This window comes from Crocodylus siamensis, chromosome 1, assembly GCF_052110815.1.
Source record: "Crocodylus siamensis isolate JL-2025a chromosome 1, ASM5211081v1, whole genome shotgun sequence".
Lineage (NCBI taxonomy): Eukaryota > Metazoa > Chordata > Crocodylia > Crocodylidae > Crocodylus > Crocodylus siamensis.
This window is the reverse complement of record NC_143395.1, coordinates 57,762,413-57,781,747: the sequence shown is the minus strand read 5'-3', so window position 1 is coordinate 57,781,747 and position 19,335 is coordinate 57,762,413. Positions and strand designations below refer to the sequence as shown.

The 19,335-nt window shown below is 38.5% G+C and overlaps 1 protein-coding gene across 24 annotated transcripts in view; it reads right to left on the bottom strand.

The window, feature by feature from the left end:
* The window catches only part of RIMS1 (regulating synaptic membrane exocytosis 1), a 564,390-nt gene that overhangs the window by 130,108 nt on the left and 414,947 nt on the right, over positions 1–19,335 (bottom strand). For 18 of the 24 annotated variants that reach the window (XM_090034752.1, XM_090034757.1, XM_090034839.1 and 15 more), the window contains one exon: positions 14,235–14,347. In XM_090034752.1, coding sequence (XP_089890878.1) covers positions 14,235–14,347 — 113 coding nt within the window. Of the gene's footprint in view, positions 1–7,366; positions 7,397–14,234; positions 14,348–15,707; positions 15,891–19,335 lie in introns of all 24 variants that reach the window. The other 6 variants (XM_090034763.1, XM_090034784.1, XM_090034905.1 and 3 more) reach the window with 2 other exon arrangements.

Sequence of the window (19,335 nt, the reverse complement as noted above, 5' to 3'; positions counted from 1 at the left end):
TATGTTGAGAACTCTATGACACTCAATTTATCTAACTTCAAGGGGATCAACGTATTCAATGATCCCAGAGTCAATTTATTCCAAATTTTATGTTGCTAAAAAAGGTTCCAAAAAGAGCTTGGGGAATTGTCTGAGCTGTGACAAACCTGCCTTACAGTGGCAGATTTAGGAAGTTCAAACCATTTGGCTGATTAAAGGGAAGGCAAAGATGTGAGTTGATTTATGATCTACAATTAACTACACATGGGCAGAAGATTTTAGTTAGTAGAGGATTCTTCAATACAGCAGGCAAAGGAATAACGAGATCCAATGCCTGGAAAATGAAGCTAGATAAATTCAGGTAAGAGATGAAGTGGACAATTTTTACAGTCAGGCAATTAACCATTGGAACAACTTACCAAGAGATGTGGAAGATTCTCCATTGCTGAAGTCTTTAATCAAAAGAGGATGTCTTTCTAAAAATATCCACTAACTTGATCAGAAGATATAGACTTTATGCAGGAACCACGGAATTAAATTATCTGGCCTCTTATACAGGAGCTCTAATCTGATGTTCATTCAGAACCCTTCTAGCCTTAAAAATCTGTGAATCTACAAATAAAATTCAGGCCATTTCCTGTCACTGGGGAGTCTGCAACAAGCAAGCACAAGACTAATGGAGTAGCTCACCTACTCCTTCTGACCTAGATGTGAAGGAAGTATAGCCATACTGTATGCTTTGGCAACCCCTATTTTGGCTTTCAGTCTGTTAGGCCAAGAGTTGGGTTGGCATAGACTAAATAATGGATAGGAGAAATTAGCTCCACAATTTAGGGAGTGGTAAGCCTTACTAGGAGCTATGACATAGTCCTCTTTGATTTTAACTGAGGAGGGAGGGAAGTTAAAATCACCTTAGCCACACAGGGAATCAGCTGCAAAATAAATTAGGATATGAATTTAAACTGCAATAAAACTCCATAGAAACTTCCTGTGTGATCACCCAAATTTGGCACTGAGGAGCTTTTTGTGAATTAGCCAAATTCACTGTCAAAGTGGACCATTAAAGATCTTCTGAGTGCAAATTAAGTGTGTCCACATGGGGGATTTTTGCAAAATAGCTACAACTACTCTTATTTATATTACCTGAAGACCAGCCTTTAGTGACTTAAGAGTCTAATTCTCCTTTCCAATAATGACATAGGCCCTGGGGAGCCTAAGCCTAAACTGAAAATCATGTTTACCATTCATGGCCATGTTAAAACTATTTTAATCTGTACAACAGTAATGTGAACTATTTTGACCCAGGTATAGTTTTCAATTTTTGGAAGGTGGAGCATGGTGGAGCGTAGGGAAAGAATGAAAGCCTGTCTCTGTCAGTATATAAAAAGCACCATATTCATACTAAAAGATTAAGCAATCAGAACGTGTTCATTTAATTTTTAAAGAGTAAAATCAATGGAAGATTATTCAGTGGAATTTAGCAACACCTAGGAGTTCGAGTAGTTTGAAGTATGTTTTAAATCAACACTATAGTTAAATGGTTTTAAGTCTCTGGTGAAAACCTGTTACATAATGTAATCTCTGTTAATAGCACAATGTATTTTGTAGTAATGTGACACAATATTTGATATAAAAAATGCAATACCGTTACTCAATCTTCTGTTGGCCAGACACTGTTGAAATAAGAAAATAAGGGAGTTTCTTATTAACTGGTTGGAAAAAAAATGACCATTGGCCACTAGATGTCTCATTTCCTCAACACAACTACTCATTGTTTTATCTGAGAAAAAGAGATTCATCTTCAAGAAGTCAGTTAAATTATGGTACTTTGTTCTAGGAGTTAACAACTTTTAACAACCCTTGCAATGACAGGACACTGACCACCACTGTCTGCCTTCCCCGCCCCCCGCTTTGCCTGTGGAAGGTTCGGATGATATGCCTTGTAGTTGTGCAACAGGGCTGACTGTTTAGTTTTAGTAATAGGTTAGATAGGGATTTTTATGGAATAGTTTAGATAGGGATGATCCTGTCTCAGGCAGGGGGTTGGACTAGATGACCTCTGGAGGTATCCGGAGGCCTGCTTTTCTATGTTTCTATGACTGCTCTAGCATGTGAAAAGCATCACTGCTGCCCAAGTCATATTTTTGTAAGTTCTGAGGCATTGTAACAATAATATCATTCCTTTCTTGATTTTGTGATACATTTCTAATAGCTCTAGATTTCTTCCTGAGGTGCAGGTGATGTTGGATTTCTAGTGACAGTCAGTGGATGGTACTGCTGGCTGCCTGAGCAGCAGGTATTGATCTGGCAGCCATTAGCAGAAACCATCCACCACTCCCTTCTTTGTGCCTACTGTGCAACGATGGGAGCAACAGACTTTGAAGATGGGCAGGGCTGCAAGGAGCTGCCTCCATGGCAGAAGACAGTAGAGGTAAGTCTACTATTGGGCAGATTAGGAAAGGAACAAAAGGTGAGCAATGGAAAACAGAAGCCAGGAAATGATAACAGAAGAATGTGCACCAAGTCTTTCTGCTCTGCAGGAACACTGCTGCATCATTTCCTGACTGATACTGAGTTTTGTTTGGAGGGAGGGTGGGAAAAAACAGTATCTTGGACGTGGGAGAGATGAAAAGGGCTGTGCAAGGGCCAGGAGCAATGTCCTTGGAGAAGCAATGTCCTTGGAGAAGGAACTAAGAAGGACCAATATCCCAGGGGGAAGAAGCAAATGGGGCATTAACACCAGAATGAGAACTGAACAGGGACAGTGCCAAGCAGAAGCGGGGGTGGGGCAGGGAGACAGAGGTGCAGCAGGAGAGAGCACCCACTAACAGCACTTCCAGGAGTAGAGAACAGAGAAGGGAGATGAGACTAGTGTTTTGTATCATGGAAAGGTGTTGAAGTGTCTCAGGCTCCTGGCAGATGTAATTAATCTGTTAATCACATTTTAAATTGTAACCCTTCCAGATATTCAGGAAAATAATGGTACCACAAAAAGGGAAACCCGCCATAAAAAATATTACACAAAAATATGTAATATTTTTGTGGTTGGTTTCCAGCACACTTTAAATTGAATATGTGGCAGGGTTAGGACCACACCCAGGCCTCCAACTGGCCCTGGTGCAGTTCCCACCAGCCAACAATCAGCTCACTGTCTGCTGGATCTGGGACCACACCAGGGCTCCAATTTGTCCTGGTGCAGTCGCTGCCAGTCAGCAATCAGCTGATCGTCAGGTGGATCAGAATTACATGAGATCTGGAACCAGCCTCAGTGTGGTTCCTGCTGATCTAATGAGCAGTTGATTGTTGCCTGAATGGGGAATACATTAGGGCTTGAATCCACCCTGGTGTGGTTCCCCTTTGGAGATTGCACCAGACCCATAGAGCCTCTATGCAGTCCCAGATCCAGCTGACAATCAGCCGATTATTGGGCTCCCAGCTTTCAACTTGCTGGTGAAGGGGAAGCCTGGGATCATAATCAAACCCTACTTGCAAGTACAGAGGGAGCCTGGGAACATAATCAAGCTCATGATCCCAGGTTCCCCCTGCATTCACAAGTAGGGTGCGATTGTGACCTGATCCCCAATCCTAAAACCATGTGTCCTGCAGTGCATATGTGGCATGGAAAGAGGAGCAAAGGATCAGAGCCCATTGCACCTTTAAAGGAACATCTGTCAGCAGGCTCACTGATCAGCCAGAACAGATGGTAAAAAGGCCTCTAAATTTCATTTTGAAAAAATTAAGTTTGAATTTCCTGATATGCACATAGAAAAGTAGTGTATGTCTTGTGACTTTAAAAATCAGAAGCCATCCTGAATGACTATTGGAAAAACTCTAATGATTTTCAAAATCACCACGGGATTCATGCTTTTTGAACAAGCAATTCTGAAACAACACTTTTGCTATTAATGTATAAACCCTAACACACTTTCTTTCTACATAAGGGGTATTTCAGAAAGTACAAATAAGAAACTGGTAGAGACAGTTCAGTACCTCTAAAATCAATGGAGTGATGCAAATACTAAACATAGAACTGGAGGAAATAGTCAGTTGTCATTACTTTCAAGTGTTTCAAATGCAATCTACCACAGAGGAATATGTATTTAAAAGAAAACTGTGGTATACTTTCATCAATTAGTTCACTAACATTAACTATGATCCAAATAGCATTTTGGGCTAGGGACAGATGTTCAAAAAGCCTGAGCCTGAACTGATTCAATTTTTGCAAGTTAGTCTCACCTGCCTAGTCTAAATCAGTTTATAATTGCACAGACATCCCCTCTGGACTGAAAAAATGCAGGCACATGCCTGCAGTGGCTCATGCTAGAAGCTGGGGGGCACTAGAGCAGTCTTCCCCTTCCCTTCCCTTCCCTTCTACAGTGCTAAACTGAGGTGGGGTGTGGCCAGGCCCCAGCAGGATACTCTGATTAGGGAGGGGTTCTCCCCCTTCCTCCCCCCAGCTGGTCAGCAAGGGAGCCAGCAGGGATTTACACAGTTTATATCATCCCCATCAGCATAACAAAAGGATCTCTCATTTGTTCAATCTTTCTTAAACAATTTTTTCCAAGGAAGGAACAGAGGGACATTACCAGCTACTTGCTGATTAGCTCCAAAGAATCTGAAGCCGCTGTCCTTTGTCCCGTCTCCCGAAGTACAGACATAGCCAGCATGTGGTATGCTAGCTAATGCTGAGAGGTGTCTGTGTAAGGCAGAGGGAAGGGGAGAATCCCTGCTTGAGCAGGGAGGGGGTTGGCAGGAGGAAGCCAAGGAGCAGAGAGAAGGGGCCAGACCTGCTGGGCTGGAGAAGCATCTGGGATTCTGGGGGACTCTGGTTTAACTTAAACCAGCAATGGATCTAGGACAGACATTGCATGAACTGGTTTGAGCCAAATCAGTTACGTCTGATACTACATTCAGCCAGGTTTACTTCAAACTGGTTTCAGCCATTTTCAAACCAGTTTATGTGAACTGAACATCAGTTCTGTTACAGGTTTAAACCAGTTTCTGATCACTTAAACTGGTTTATGTTTAATGTCTGTCCCTAGCCTTACTGTGTAAGTAGTTCTAAAGAAGTTGTGCTATGGTCCGTCTCAGATTGGCTGTTCTTTTATCTTTATATCTAGGTATATTATAGCATTTATTGTAGCTGGGACTACTGGTGACAGTCAAGTGATCTTCATGTTACCTTTACAACTTCAGAGCTGTAGGGCTGCTAGCAACCAAAGCCACGCCAGTATATCTTCCTCTAACAATATGCCCTCCTCTTCTGTTAGCAAATTGCTTTATTCTGTGTGCAAAGCCCCATGGACCACAGCCATTCATCGAGAGAGATTAATTTCCTGCAGTGACCCAAATCTGGTGCCCCGTTCTCTTTAAACAGGTGTTTATACACATGCTCCAGGATTGGGGGGGGAGTTGTGGAGGGAGGGAGGAGGTGCTTTAATTAGAGCAGCTCCAAGAGTTGCTCTAATTAAAGTGCTCAGAGCTTCTCATCTATCAGCATCCCCGCACTTCAAAATGGCTGTGGGGGCACTTTATCTACAGCTCACTGAACAAGCCTTAGATAATGTGCCCCTGCTGCCATTTTGAAGTGTGGGGATGCTGATAGACAAGATGCTGGAGGCTGGCTGCTGGAGCATTGTAATTACTGTGCATTAGAGCAGCCTAACTGCTCATGTATAGGTGTCCAATGATATTAAAGAGACCACATCAACTTAAATTTGGACTATAATGAACAAGTGTTTATATAGCTAAGGTTTATAGGCATGTTACAGTTTAATAATTTAATAAAAATCATTGCATTTAAACCAAAAGATCTCCATGCATTGTCTGAATTGCCAACAGTGCATTTAGAACCTGAAAAAACTTTAAAAATTTAAACCGGCATCACTGAGTTCATTGTCTAAGTCAAAAGAAATTTAAAAAGGGAAGAAAGCAAAGGTGGCAAATTCATTTCAAAAGAAACATTTCCCTTCCAATCATTTAGGATGTCACTACTAACACAGAAATACAGATATTTTGTTCACTATATTTAAATATTTAAACTAGCAGTATCCTTTAATATTTTATTATTTTTTAACCATGCTGAAGAAATGTCCTGGACTAAAGGAATTAATGCTGGACTTCTTACCAGACAGCACTGCTGCAATGGGAGTTTTGTCCCTATCAGTACTGCAGGATCTGCCCATGTATGAAAGTTCAGTGAAAACAAAGTATATGAAACACAGAATAAAGTGAAAAGCTGGGTCACCCTATAACATTTTAGAGGGCTAAATTTAAAAGTTAGATATATAACACAGAAAGAATTTAAACTTCCTTCAACCCATTGTTTCTAGGACACTAGTGTGAGATGGCCAAGATCTTTGAAGACGGGATCCAAATTTCCTCAAAGCAGTGAAGGTGGCTGTATTTGACATTCTGGTTCAAGCTCATCACATAATTGTGTTCCAGTTTATAGGGTTTGCTTCAGATAACTAATACACAGTTTGGAAGGAGACTCAAGTATAATGACCTAATCTGATCTCGTCTCTATAATTAAGGTAGCTGTGGTACAGGGTTTTACTGTTGTAATTAAATATGGTTCACACGAACTCTTCTTTGACTGCGTAAGTTTCATCCAAATTTTGGCTTGGACCTACTACAAGAAAAAAGAAGGGGGAAAGGAACCCCAGTCACAGAAATCCCTGCCCAATCTCTACAGGAGACACACAACTGGACACACAACAAAGTCTGCTAATTCTAAGGGAGCAGCACAGTTCATGGGATCCACGTGTGTGCCCCCAGAATAGATCTGGCCCATAGCAGCTTCTTAGCTTCTTAATGGCATAACACCATGCTGCCAAAAACTCCCACTAGTAGGCCCAGAAAATATAACAGACCTACATTTCTTAAGAATCTTTCAGCATCTGGAGGAAGGTTGATACCTACCCTCTTCCTGGCAATTCTACTTTCTAAGTATTCTCCCTGTGATTTGATTGGGTCCCAACTGAGGGTCTGGAGGACAGAAAACAATAGTGCTATTGCTTCATCCTACCCATTATTGTGAGAAGTGAAAACCAAGTACAAGTCTTTATATAGCCTCTGAGGAAAGCCTGGGGTACAGTCTAAGCCTATGAATAAAACTTTAACCTACACTGCTGTCTATTATATCACACAAAGCACTAACAGGGCTCAGATTAAATGCAACATGTAACATTTCAATACCAAAATTGAAATCACAAGACACATAATTTTCAAATTCTATTTAGGAATAAAATATATAACATACAGATTTTTGACAAAGTACCTTTTTAGTTGATTTATTCTTGACTGAATACCGACATGGAAAATAAGGGGGGAAAGTGAAAATTAACAGTTGTAAAGTGTTAGTAAAATGTATGTAAATATTTACCTTTTGAGGAAGAGTTATAATTCTCTTGTCCTTCAATGAATTAAATGCACGGAATGATGGAAACAAAAAAAATTAGAAATCATCAAATTTAAAGTTAGACAAAGAAATGTGTTACATGTGACAATGGCATGTACACTAGCTATATAGCAGCATATGTAAAAGTAACATGGGAAATTAAGATGATAAACCATGGCAAATTATAAAGCCTGTGACTTTTTATTTAAAATTAACATTAATAATGAAGTCATCAAATGTTCGGATTGTGGAACACTTAGTCATTCTGCTGTATAAGCACTGCCAACCCTAAGTGTGCCTGAAACGTAAGTCAGGTGTGAAAAGTTATGTGATTGTACTAATAATTTTGGACTCTTTTCATATGCTTTCAAGTTTACAAGGCATAAGGGTTCATTCACTTCATCTTTTAAGCCTTTTTTCACAATAAGAAAGGCTAAAACATGCATTTTCTTTCAAACTAAAAGTTAGGACACTCCAGTAATCAATGCAATCTAGAAAATGGGGCTTTAAGAAAAATATCAACCATTATGATGATTGCAATAAAATTGTAAGAGTTGGCAACACTGAGTACCTATTCACAGGTTTATTCTCATAAAAGTCAAAAGGAATACTCATATACATAAATTATACTCATCAACATGAATAAATGTTCCACAACCTGGCTCCAAATATGCAGTGCCATCTCACAATTTTAAAATAAAACCAGGGACATGAAGACAAAACAAAACAATGCTGAAAAAGTTGGAATCTAAAACTAAAATGTTATCCACTTTGATTATCTTTTGTTGAAAAGCTTATACTCTGCTCTTAGTTTATCTCAGATTTTTATTGCTGGACCTCTGATCAGGGTTCAATTCTGTGCCCTTACTCAGACAAAATTCTCATGGGCTACAGGGAGATTTCAGAATCAGGCACATACAGTACTCTGTCTCTTCTAACACTTAAGATTGTAGGCATCATGCTAATTAAAGGTGGAAAGGTATATTCACAATATATTTAATTATTAAAAAATATAGTGATTATTTCATGTGAAATTATTTTAGAATTTCTAATGATAATACTGAAGAAATATACAGCCAATATACTGCATTCTATCCACATTAAGCAGTTTATTTCTAAATTACTTTGTATCCAGTGAACAGCATCATTATTAAGGAAGTACCTATGTTAGATTACTTATGAGTTACATTGAAAATATGTAAGACACTTAATTTCTCAATATCGAATGCCAGTATGTCTGAAAATCACTCCTAGGTTTTCAAACAGATTCCTCTGCTTTTCTTCAGATACTGCAGCCATTTTCTTATGCAACATCAAATAAGAACTATCTTGATTATAAAATATTTCAAGAAACCTATATTTGAAACCCTTCTGTAAATAAATACGAATAGAACTGTCCTACCTGCATCTAAAATCTAACCAGCTTGTTTAATTTTCATCCAATTCAGTCAGACCTGGCAATAGTTACCACTACTTATTCATATATAACTCTTACTTTCTCCAGTGGGAGGTTTTCTTCTAAGACCACTAGATCAGGCTTACAGTTATTTACGAAAGGGTAAACTGGTTCAACTCAACAGATTATCAGCAATATACAAAAAGCTCAGACACAAGCAATCTTCTGATTATCACCATACACTGTTATAAGAGTTATGGAATATAAAATCATGTTGATAACCTAATGAAAAATAAATAGTTTAAATAAATTTAAATAAAAATAAGAATAGATGTAGTGAAAGTGATCTATTTGCCTACAGGTACTTTTGAAAATTCGGTTTCATACTAAAAACAATCATCCATTTTCTCACTGGTTTCACAATTTCGTTGAGGTTTAAGAAATATTTCTTACTTATATGCCTCTAAGACTTATTTAATTTCTGTAATTATACATTCTACATGAGCTAGAAATAATAGAGAAAAAGCAGCAGTATATCTTCAGCTTGTATTAGTTTCCTTGAACAGTAAGAGTGAACAGTTAAAGCACAAATGTATGGGACCAACCTAAAACTCTTAACCAGAAAAGATCCTTATTTTCACAAGAACAGACGGTACAGAAACTGCCAAAGCCGGCCCTCTACAAGAACACCAAACCCAGGTAACAACACAAAAATGTAGTGTTATAACAAAGAAATCAAATGCATGCAGTAACACCACTTTATTTGCATAAAAGTTGCCTAGTGTTGCCACTCTAATATTGTATACCTGAATAACAAATACTGACACAAGTCTTCTACAACAGTTTAGCACAATGGATGAATTGCGAACTGTATCACCTTTAGCACGGCTTCGAATTTCACTGCTTTAGGCACAGGGTAAGAAAACATTCTTCATATTATTTTATAACCTTTTAAAATTTCCATTTAAAGAAACAAAATGATATCAATTAAAATAGCACCGATTAGACTAATGATCATTGTATTGTGGTTTATTCACAAATATTTAGAGACATTTATGCATATAAATAATAGATGCTTGTATACCTACAGAGTCTAGTTTTCATTTGCAGAGATCCTAGACCCTACAATAAGATCCATGGGTACTGGAATTTGTAACTTATTGATGTGACACAGTTGGTGTGGTTGTAAAATAAAGTCCATATTTGCATCTCACTGAACAGATATAAATACGTTCACTGAAACATTATTAAAATTATAATTAGCATTCCTATGGTTTGAGAGAAACTTAAACTTTAAAAGTGCATCTGCTAAAAATATATATATAAATTGTAATTGTTTAAAACAGGGGTGAGCAATTTCTTCCAGTTGTGGGTGGGAATGAGCTACACGGGTTCAGAAGCAGGATTGTGGGCACGTGCTCGAACTCTGCCATCACCATCATTTGTCTCCCTAGCAGCACAAAGAAAGCACTGTCAGCTGGTGTTTGTCCCTGTGGTAGGAGTGAGAGAGAGCTTGCAGAAGAAGCTCCTCCACCACTGAATGCTGCCAAACTCCTGCATCCACGAGCTGGATCCAAAGGTTCCATGGGCTGCCAGCTGCAGGTTGCTCACCACTGGTTTAAAATACTATTACATGTTATCACATCTTCTAAATTAAATAAACTTGGTAGTTTATTTTTTGTCAAAACACAAAGGCACTGATGTCCATTAAGGGCTGGAGGCCTCAAAGAGTTGCTTTTATAATTTCCCCCCTTACCTATAAGATAATGTTCTCTGAACACCTCTATACCTAACCACAAGTGCCTACCCACCTTTGTGATGAAATAGAGATTTTTGCCTCTCTCTTCTCTTAGGTTTCTTTTATGTGTTTTCTAAGACAGCTTTTCTACTGCTTTAAGTATCTCTAAACTGCCTAAGGGCATGTGTAGATGAAACGGGGGGCCTAAATTGAAGTAGTGGGTTTTTAAAAACATGGCTTTAATTTAGAGCCCTTTAAGCCCCTGTGTCATGCACACACCCACTTACCTGCCTCTCTGGTGGTGGGGAGGGAAGGGCGAGCTGTCAGTGGGCAGAGCGGTCCCTGGTCTGCAAGGGGGGCTGGTGCTTCCCTCTGTGGCAGCAGCGCCCCCCCGCCAACCAGGCAGCACCACCTGCAGGCACCCAGCTCGGGCAGTCCTGGGGGGCACCAGGTTTCCATGCAGTTCAGGCAGGTAGGCAGGCAGGCTCCAGGAAAAAAAAAAAAAATCACTGCTTTTTTTTGTTCTTGGGCAGAGCCTGCTTTCCCAGGATGCTGCCAGGCTGCCTGCACAGGCTTCCTGCAGTGCCCCTGAGCTGCACAGAGACTGGAGGAGGAGTTTTAGTGTGCTGCGCCCCAAGTCATTTAAGGTGCATTACACCACCAAATTTGCTACAGTGGCTGGAATTACTACGCAATATGCAGCCAACATGTGCAAACACCAACACCATTAAAGCGATTCAAAAGCATTTAACCCACTTTAAAATGTCATGCACACATGCCCCTCGTTTTGTCTACACATGGCCACAGACTGCTGAAACATTGGCTTTCCATGAGCTTCAAACTGAAACTGCTGGCAAGAGCATTAACTGATTAGTTATTGTCTAGTAAAGAAATTGAGACAAAATTTCTTTTTAACTCCTAACTTAATAACAACCAAAATGCAAAGCCTGTGATACAGTGTAAATCTTGGAATATGGTTTACTTGCATGAAGGTTATAATTTGCTACTGAAAAAACAGTGCCACAACTTCATCAGCTGCCACAGTAAAAAGCAAAACTGCCACCCACCCCAATGTTCCAACATTCCTTTTATCCCACAGTAAGAATGCTGTACAAAACAAATTATTTTACTGAAAACTGCTCTGTCTTCTGACTACCCAAATCACAAAGAACACTAACACTCATAGTTTATATAAATAATTTTTTATAGTCTTTATGCAAAAATTATTTTGTTCTGAAAATAGTTAGCTGTAAAAGAAAAAACTTTTGTACACACCCTTCTCAGTACAGAAGAATTAACATGTGTTCATAATGCCTTAAACCTAAAAAACTATTTTATCATACCTCAGATGCATTACAGTGTACAATATTCCCTTCCAATGCAGAATATCGATATCTGCCAACACAGAACAACTTTATTTGCAACTCAAGAAAATACAAAATATATAAAAATGCTGCTATCCACAAAATTAACTAGATTTTGCTATCACCTACACCCCTGTAGTCCATGTCAATTGTGACATCTTTATGGATCCAATCTAATAGTTTTACAGTCAATGGAAAATAGTTCACTGATTTCAATGTATTTTGGATTACATCCTAAATTAGGGTCTAGCAGTGTTCTCACTTACTCCATTTTATTCTGGCAGGTGGGCATTGGACAGTTGTAACGGTAGAATTTGATCCATTCTACCAAATAAAATACTTCAGATTCATAGCTTTATTTCATTAAGTTGCTTAATAGAAAAAATAAGTTTAAATGTAACCATGTCTGTATTTCAATGGACATAAACGTTTAAACATTGACATTACTTTTATTATTTTACTGGCTTCAGTACTTCTTTTCAAATACATTCACAACCACAATCAGCAGTTAAACAGAAACAATTAGGAGATACTTTCAATAAATGCTCAAACCACTCAAACATCAGCAAATTAGTACGTAAAGGAGAAAATTGTTTCTTTGGGTTGAAGTTGCATTTCAGTAATAAATGTTCACCAATATGAAAGAAAGAACATAGAACTCTGAAGTAAGAACAAGAGCCAACAGCTTTGTTATCTCTTATACACTTGTGGCACAAGTATCAATCACCATTGGAGATAAGTATTTATTGCTTGAAATATCAATACTCAACCTCCTATGTGGTTATAACAAAAACAGCCTCTGAAGATATGCTAATTTTAGCCTGCAGTTTTGTTTGTTCACCTTGCTATTCTATGCCAGTTCAACTCCCCTCTTTCCATGTTATAGTAAGTTCTGCTTTAATTTAGAATTACTGCCAACATAACTAAATTAAAGTATTATTATTAGTATAATTTACAACACACTTTTTAGCAAAAATAAGAAAGTGAAGGTAAATGAATATCCAAAACAAAAAGAAACCCTTAACACGAAATCAAAAGAGGTATGCCAGGTATTTCCTTATCGCATATTGTGTCAAGCCCATTTCTTGAAAAATATATGCAATGCATAGATTTTATAAAATAATATCATATTACCTTTTTCACACAGCTCCCAATTTATCAATATCATTCTGACATAAAAATTTAAGCTGTAAGTGTTGCTTGTAACCAGTTCACATTTAAATAAGCCTTTAGCTTTTAATGAAATCACATTACAAGCCTTGAACACAACTTTTATTATTAGACAAAGCCACCTGCATAAAATATATTTGACATTTCTTATAAATAGATGTAGTGGAAAGAGGAAAACATTTTCATATGTCACTGATTATGCAGTAGGCTGACTCGCACCCATATAGCTCACAAAACCAGTCTACAAATTAATTTTCATACAACAAAACCTATGGTAATTTAGCCCGGTAGAAAGTTAAAGTGAGTACTGTTTGTATTGGGAGAATGTTTGACAATCTCAGGAAATACAGAAAGTAACATTAGAGACGTGTATGCTTCTTACTCTCTATGTAGTAGAAAGACTCACAATAGTTGACAATTTGTCAGATTCAATCCAAGTACTGACTCTTGCTTGAATAATAGAAAACAACCAAACTTGCACACATTTTTGCAGGTGAAATGTAACCATGATTTATAGCCATCTTGTTTTAGCTGCATTGTATTTTTGGGAAAGAAAACAGTAATGTTCAGACTTGTTTGGTACTTGTTTGGACACAATACTTCTTACAACAACCTCTCTCAACTTTCTGTTATTCAAGAAGGAAAGGTTCTATTTTCATCTATTTCTCTTTTCATGCTGAGGGTATAATAGTTGATGACCAGTGTTGTAATACATCAGATACTAGCAGTTTTAATTCTATTCAACTGGCCTTTTACCCACTCCAGGAATAATTTTAAAAAGCCTTTCACCACCTCCTATCAATAACAAACAACAGTTAATAAAAATCAGCAAACCAGAATTAATAAAACAAAACCATAATGTTGTCAAAAGTTCAGTCAAAGGGTTCTGTAGCCCATTATCTAAATCTGTGATCATAGGAAAGTTCACACTAGGGAAATACAATGCTTGCAACAGAAATTAAAAGAATATTGGAAATAAAATAAATGGTTCAGCCAAACAAGTCCTACTATTCTTTCTTACAGTATTATTTTTTCATTAAACTATATTGCTTTGCATGCAGAAATAAAGCATTCTATACTTTGTTCCACCTCCCCAAAATTATTAAAATAAAGAATCTTCAAGTGAATTGAGGATAAGAAAAGACACCAAAGATTTTGAATTATGATAAGCTAATTATTTGATACCTTGCTCTATACTGCCACTCCTTACTGGAACTTGCGGAAGCTGTCTTCCCCTACGACTGCTGAAGGATGAGTCTGCAGGAGGTGACTGTGTAGGACTTCCTTGCTGATGGGTTCTGCAGATGGAATGAAGATACAGTGAAATAACACAAATGAGATTTGATTCAATACATTTTGATCTCTAAAGGTCAAAGCCTAGACTAGTATACCTGTAGGAAGATGGATTTGAAGAAACTTACAGTCCAACTTATGTCCCTGGTCATCTTTAATGTTGCTAAATTTAGTTTCAATTCTGGAAAAATATCTTAAAGTTCCAAATTTTTCATTATTTATATTTATAGACAAGTAATTAGACAAAAAGCCTCCACTAGTACACTAACAGAAGACAGGTATTCTCAGGTCCTGATTCACTACTTTTCCTGCACTTTATGTAGTCATTTCCATGGGTGCAAAGTGGCTATAAAATGCTACCATTCTGGTTCAGCAAAGTTTTTATATTGCTGCAAGGCAAAAATAGATGCCAGTTATAACTGTCAACTGTTATAGAGGTGATGCATCTTTTCTGACTTATTTTTTGTTGAAATGTAATTGTTCCTTATTGACATTACTATTATTTTTTGATACGTATTTACATCCAGTAATTGGTACAAATTCTTACAACAGTGTATCAGAATTTTGTGCTCTTACCCAGGTAGATATTTTAAACTCATTTGGTCTGTATGGGTGGATGAACCCTGAAAGCCCAATTTCTAAACAGTTTGACTTCTGACAGATGCTTTAAGAATCTGAAATTAATGCTGTACATATCAGTGGAATATAGATAAATTACATTTGAATATCGGTAAATTACAAATTACTACAACCATTTCTAGTAACAAAGAACAACAGATCTATATAACGTTAAACTGATAGAGTTTAACGTTAAACTTTGTTGCAAAGTGCAGTACTATCATGGTACTGGTACTATCATGCACTAAATATGTTGTAATTTTATGATATGATAAATTTAAGTTGCAAGTATCTATTTTCTCAAATGTTGCTATTTTAAGCAAAACATCAATTTAAAAATTAGGAGTGAACTTTAGCATTGTATAGGCCATTGTTCATTTTCTTATTCTATTGTTATAAAACAAGCGTGAAATATGTGAAAAGTGTGTACTATTTATCTTCTATGCAAATATTTTGAAAGTTTTCATGTGAATACATAACAAAATGAAACAATGGAAGGACAAAACAGTCTTTTTTTAACTTTCATGTTGCAGCAGTGTATAAATTTCAACAGTAAAAAAATACTGTTTGGACAGTGAAGATAGACAGAATAGAGGATATGGGAAAAGTATAAATATCATGAAAAAGGATTCCACTACTGTGCCAGAATGAGTGAGTGAATGCACTGTATATGCTCAGGAAAGTACAACACCACACTGACATCTGGGAGGCAGAACATGAATGCTGTGCTGTACACTTAATAGCAACCTTGTCAGAAGTGGAGAAGGTGGCGCCGACCCTCCTGGAGCTAGATGATGTATAGAGCATAATGGTCTGATACTAGAATGCTCACTCGACCTTGACCGAGTGTGATGTTTTCCCCTAAAGACTGGCTGTTCAGTTGTTCTTGGGGTTGGAAGTCCCCTTCTAGAAAGACATGGTAGAAGACCCCTAAAACATTAGGGCCAAAAAGAAACTGTTCAGTCATTAGCTCTACAAATTTTTTCCCCGTGCCTCCCTCCACCAAAGAAAATAACTGACCCTGCTTGAGAGAACAAATATTTACATTTTCAGACTGAAAAAATGATTCAGCTACAAATGTGCATTCAAAATGATAAAGTACAAGAGCCTTAATTGGAGACACATGCTTCGTTCACTTAGAAGAGATGAACCAGGCAGAATTTAACAGCAGGTTGGCCAAACAAAAGAATTAACTTAATCTTTTATTGATTTAACCCTAACTAAGGCCATCTACTGGAAGAAACCCTGTTCTTCTGGTAGAAAACAGAAGTGTGCTGATGAGCAAAAATGGCTGCTAGGGAGAAAACAGCCCAGAAACAACCAGGGTTAAATTGCTCCCAGGAGAGTTTCTGGAGACTGAACACCTGCACGCTTTCTCCTGTCTTAACTTCTCCTAGGGAGCAGAAGTAGAGCTTAGGGAAAGACTCCTGTGCCTTCCTGAGACCATGGTCCCTCCAGTCTGAAGAAGGCACGGGAGGCAGCTGCTCCCCCTGTTCCACCATCAGAGTTCCCAGTGTGAGAAGCAGAGAAGTGCTGTGCCAGGTGATGAGCTGAACCCAGAAGTGCACTTCCCATCCACTGCCCGCTTCCCCTTGCCCTGTCTCCCTCACATTCAGCTGAGTGCCAGGGATAGTGAGCTGGCTATGCAAGCCCAGCTTGGTGCCATTGGTTTCCTTTGCCTGCCCCCACTGTTCAGCTGAACAGGAGGAACGGTGACTGAAAAGCCTTCAGCATCTGGGCTTGCAGTCTGGTTTTCAGCCACAACTGTTTCTCCTCATGTCTCCCCACAGGGGTGGTGATTTAAAAGCTGGAGGGGCCAGGACCCAGAATTGGGGAAAGCCTCCACACACCTGGCTCTCAGTCCCTCCAGCTTCTCCTTGCCCCCCACTACTCAGCTAAGTCACAGGGGCAGCAATTTAAAAGCTGGGGGAGCTGGAAGATGGATGTGTGGAGGTTTTCCCCAAACCCAGCTCCCAGCCCCATTGACCTCCCCTTGCTGCCCAGCTGACATTGAGTACAGCAGGACAAGGTAGGCTGCCATGTCCCTGTGGAAAGGTCCTGGAGCTCTGCTGTGAAAGCTGAGTGCCACCCCACCCTTCCTCCAACAGACACATACACCTTTGGGTCAGCCTGGAAGAGTGCAAACAGCAGGACTATTCTGTAAGGGAGACCTGGGAGGGTTCCCATCACAGGAGAGTGCCCCTGCCTACCAATCAGCTGAGTTCCTAGTGAAAATTAGACATGGGCTTTCCCATCCCAGGATCCAAGCATACCCCCTAACCCTGCTTCCCCTTATCTTGCCCTCCTCCATTCAGGTAAGCAGCAATGATGGTGAGCTGGGCTTACAAGTCCCTGCTCTGGGCCATTCTGGCTTCCCTTGGCAGAATTGAGGGAATTTTATCAGGACAGGAACTATCCCCAGCTGTCTCCAGTAGCTAATGATTTTTCAGCAGCTGCCAAATACTACTTGAGGGCCTGTCCCCTTCATAGGCAAGGGGCAGGCTGTCAAATAATAGGCTCTCCTAAGGGCAGGGGAGGCCCTGAGAGAAGACCTCTAGGGGACCCTGGCTGAAGAGTCTGACTGTGAAGTACTCCAGCCCAGGGGCTGGATGAGTATCTGCACAGTCCAATTTCCAGGGTATTTTTCTACTGGAAGAAAAATCTTCCAGTAGAAATGAACATCTGCATATAGCCTAGGTATACTTCAGGAAAAATGCTTTAATAAAGTAAAGTACTGCCATGAAGTATGTAATTAATGCCTTTTTTAACCTTAAAATACATGCTTTGAAAGGACACATTTTAATTGCTACTAAAATATTAATTTGATGACAGCTAACAGCAGCAAGGTACTTAAACCCCTGCAGAATCCCACTGGCCTCCCAGTGTGTTAAAATTAGGCATCTGTTTAAGTATCCTGCTGAAACAAGGCCTACATTAGAGAAAGAATTCTACAGGGATAACAATGAAAACTGCATTAAAGTAATACTTGATTTCAATGATTATAAATGGTTTCAACTATTGTGGGTCAGGAGATAGAAATTAATTTTAAAAAATAACAAATTATGCCCTTTTAATTTTTTCCTAGTCTCACAACTGTGTCATACTGTAAAATGCATTGACACTTAGGACATGTTTGAACTGAGCTTTTTAACTATTTTATTTTACTTTTTTTTCCTCCAGATTTCTAAACTACAGTGCTGGATACTTTTCCTATGTCTTAAAAATAACAACATAAACAAGAAACTGCTCATAAATATGTCAACTCCTACACAATATACACTTACAAGTTCCCTTTTTATTTCTTGGAGCTCCGATTACACTGATCCATTTAGGACTAGATTCTCTTGCTCTCATTCAAAACTCTCATAAATTATTTGGAGCTTGAACTTGAGGCCACATCTTGAGAAGCAATATAGTTCAGAGGCCAACAGTTAAAGATGAACTGCAGTTAAATCAAGGATTCAACTTTACTATAAGTGTAAAAAGTATAACTTCCCCAAAATAACTGTACCTCCTTTATAAATATGAAATAAATTTTCTAAAAATGTGCAAGTCCAATTATTTTAATGCCTTAAAATGTGGTGCTTTAACAACATGGCCTCCTTTCATTAATGATGACCATTTTCATTCTTATAGATCATACTACTTGAATAATATATGGTCCAAACTTTCAATAGAGTTAAAACTTAAATCTTAGGTATATGTTACATTTGAAATGTAATTTATGTTTATTTTTTGCCGTAATTCTTCATAAATTAAAATTTCACCTTTGCAGATAAAAAAGTATAATCTTATGCTTCAGAGGGTTTCTAAAAAGACTGTCCTCTTTCAACATGGCTGGCATCTCCACTGTACTTGATAGCATTGAGATCACAGCTGAGCTCAGTCAAGGTGATATTCCCATTTTTTCCCAGAGGAACTGAGGTAACATACTGCCCTTATTTATCAAGGGTGGAAACTTCTATCAATCATCATTCTTGCAGTGTCGTTTCCATGCTGAGCTAATTTTATTATTATTCATTTCAGCCAAAGCATTTCATCCATTTCTGAGAACATGGCTGAGAGGAAATTATACTGCTCCTCCAGAGTTAGTATCTTTAGGAGCTCTTTCTAATAACTATTTGGGTTTTTGCAACATGGGAATTAGGAATTTGGCAGGGAGAGGGTCTGTGTGTCAGGGATGTGCTTTATACTCTTTCCATAATAATCTGACCTAGCTATAATCAAGCAAAATGTACATGTGCTCATTATAAACAATTACAGGGATGTAGGTTGTAGCCATGTTGGTCTAAGGACATAGGCAGACAAGGTTCTTTGGGTGAATCTGATATCTTTTATTAGACCAACTTAAATGGTTGGAAAACAATTATTAAGC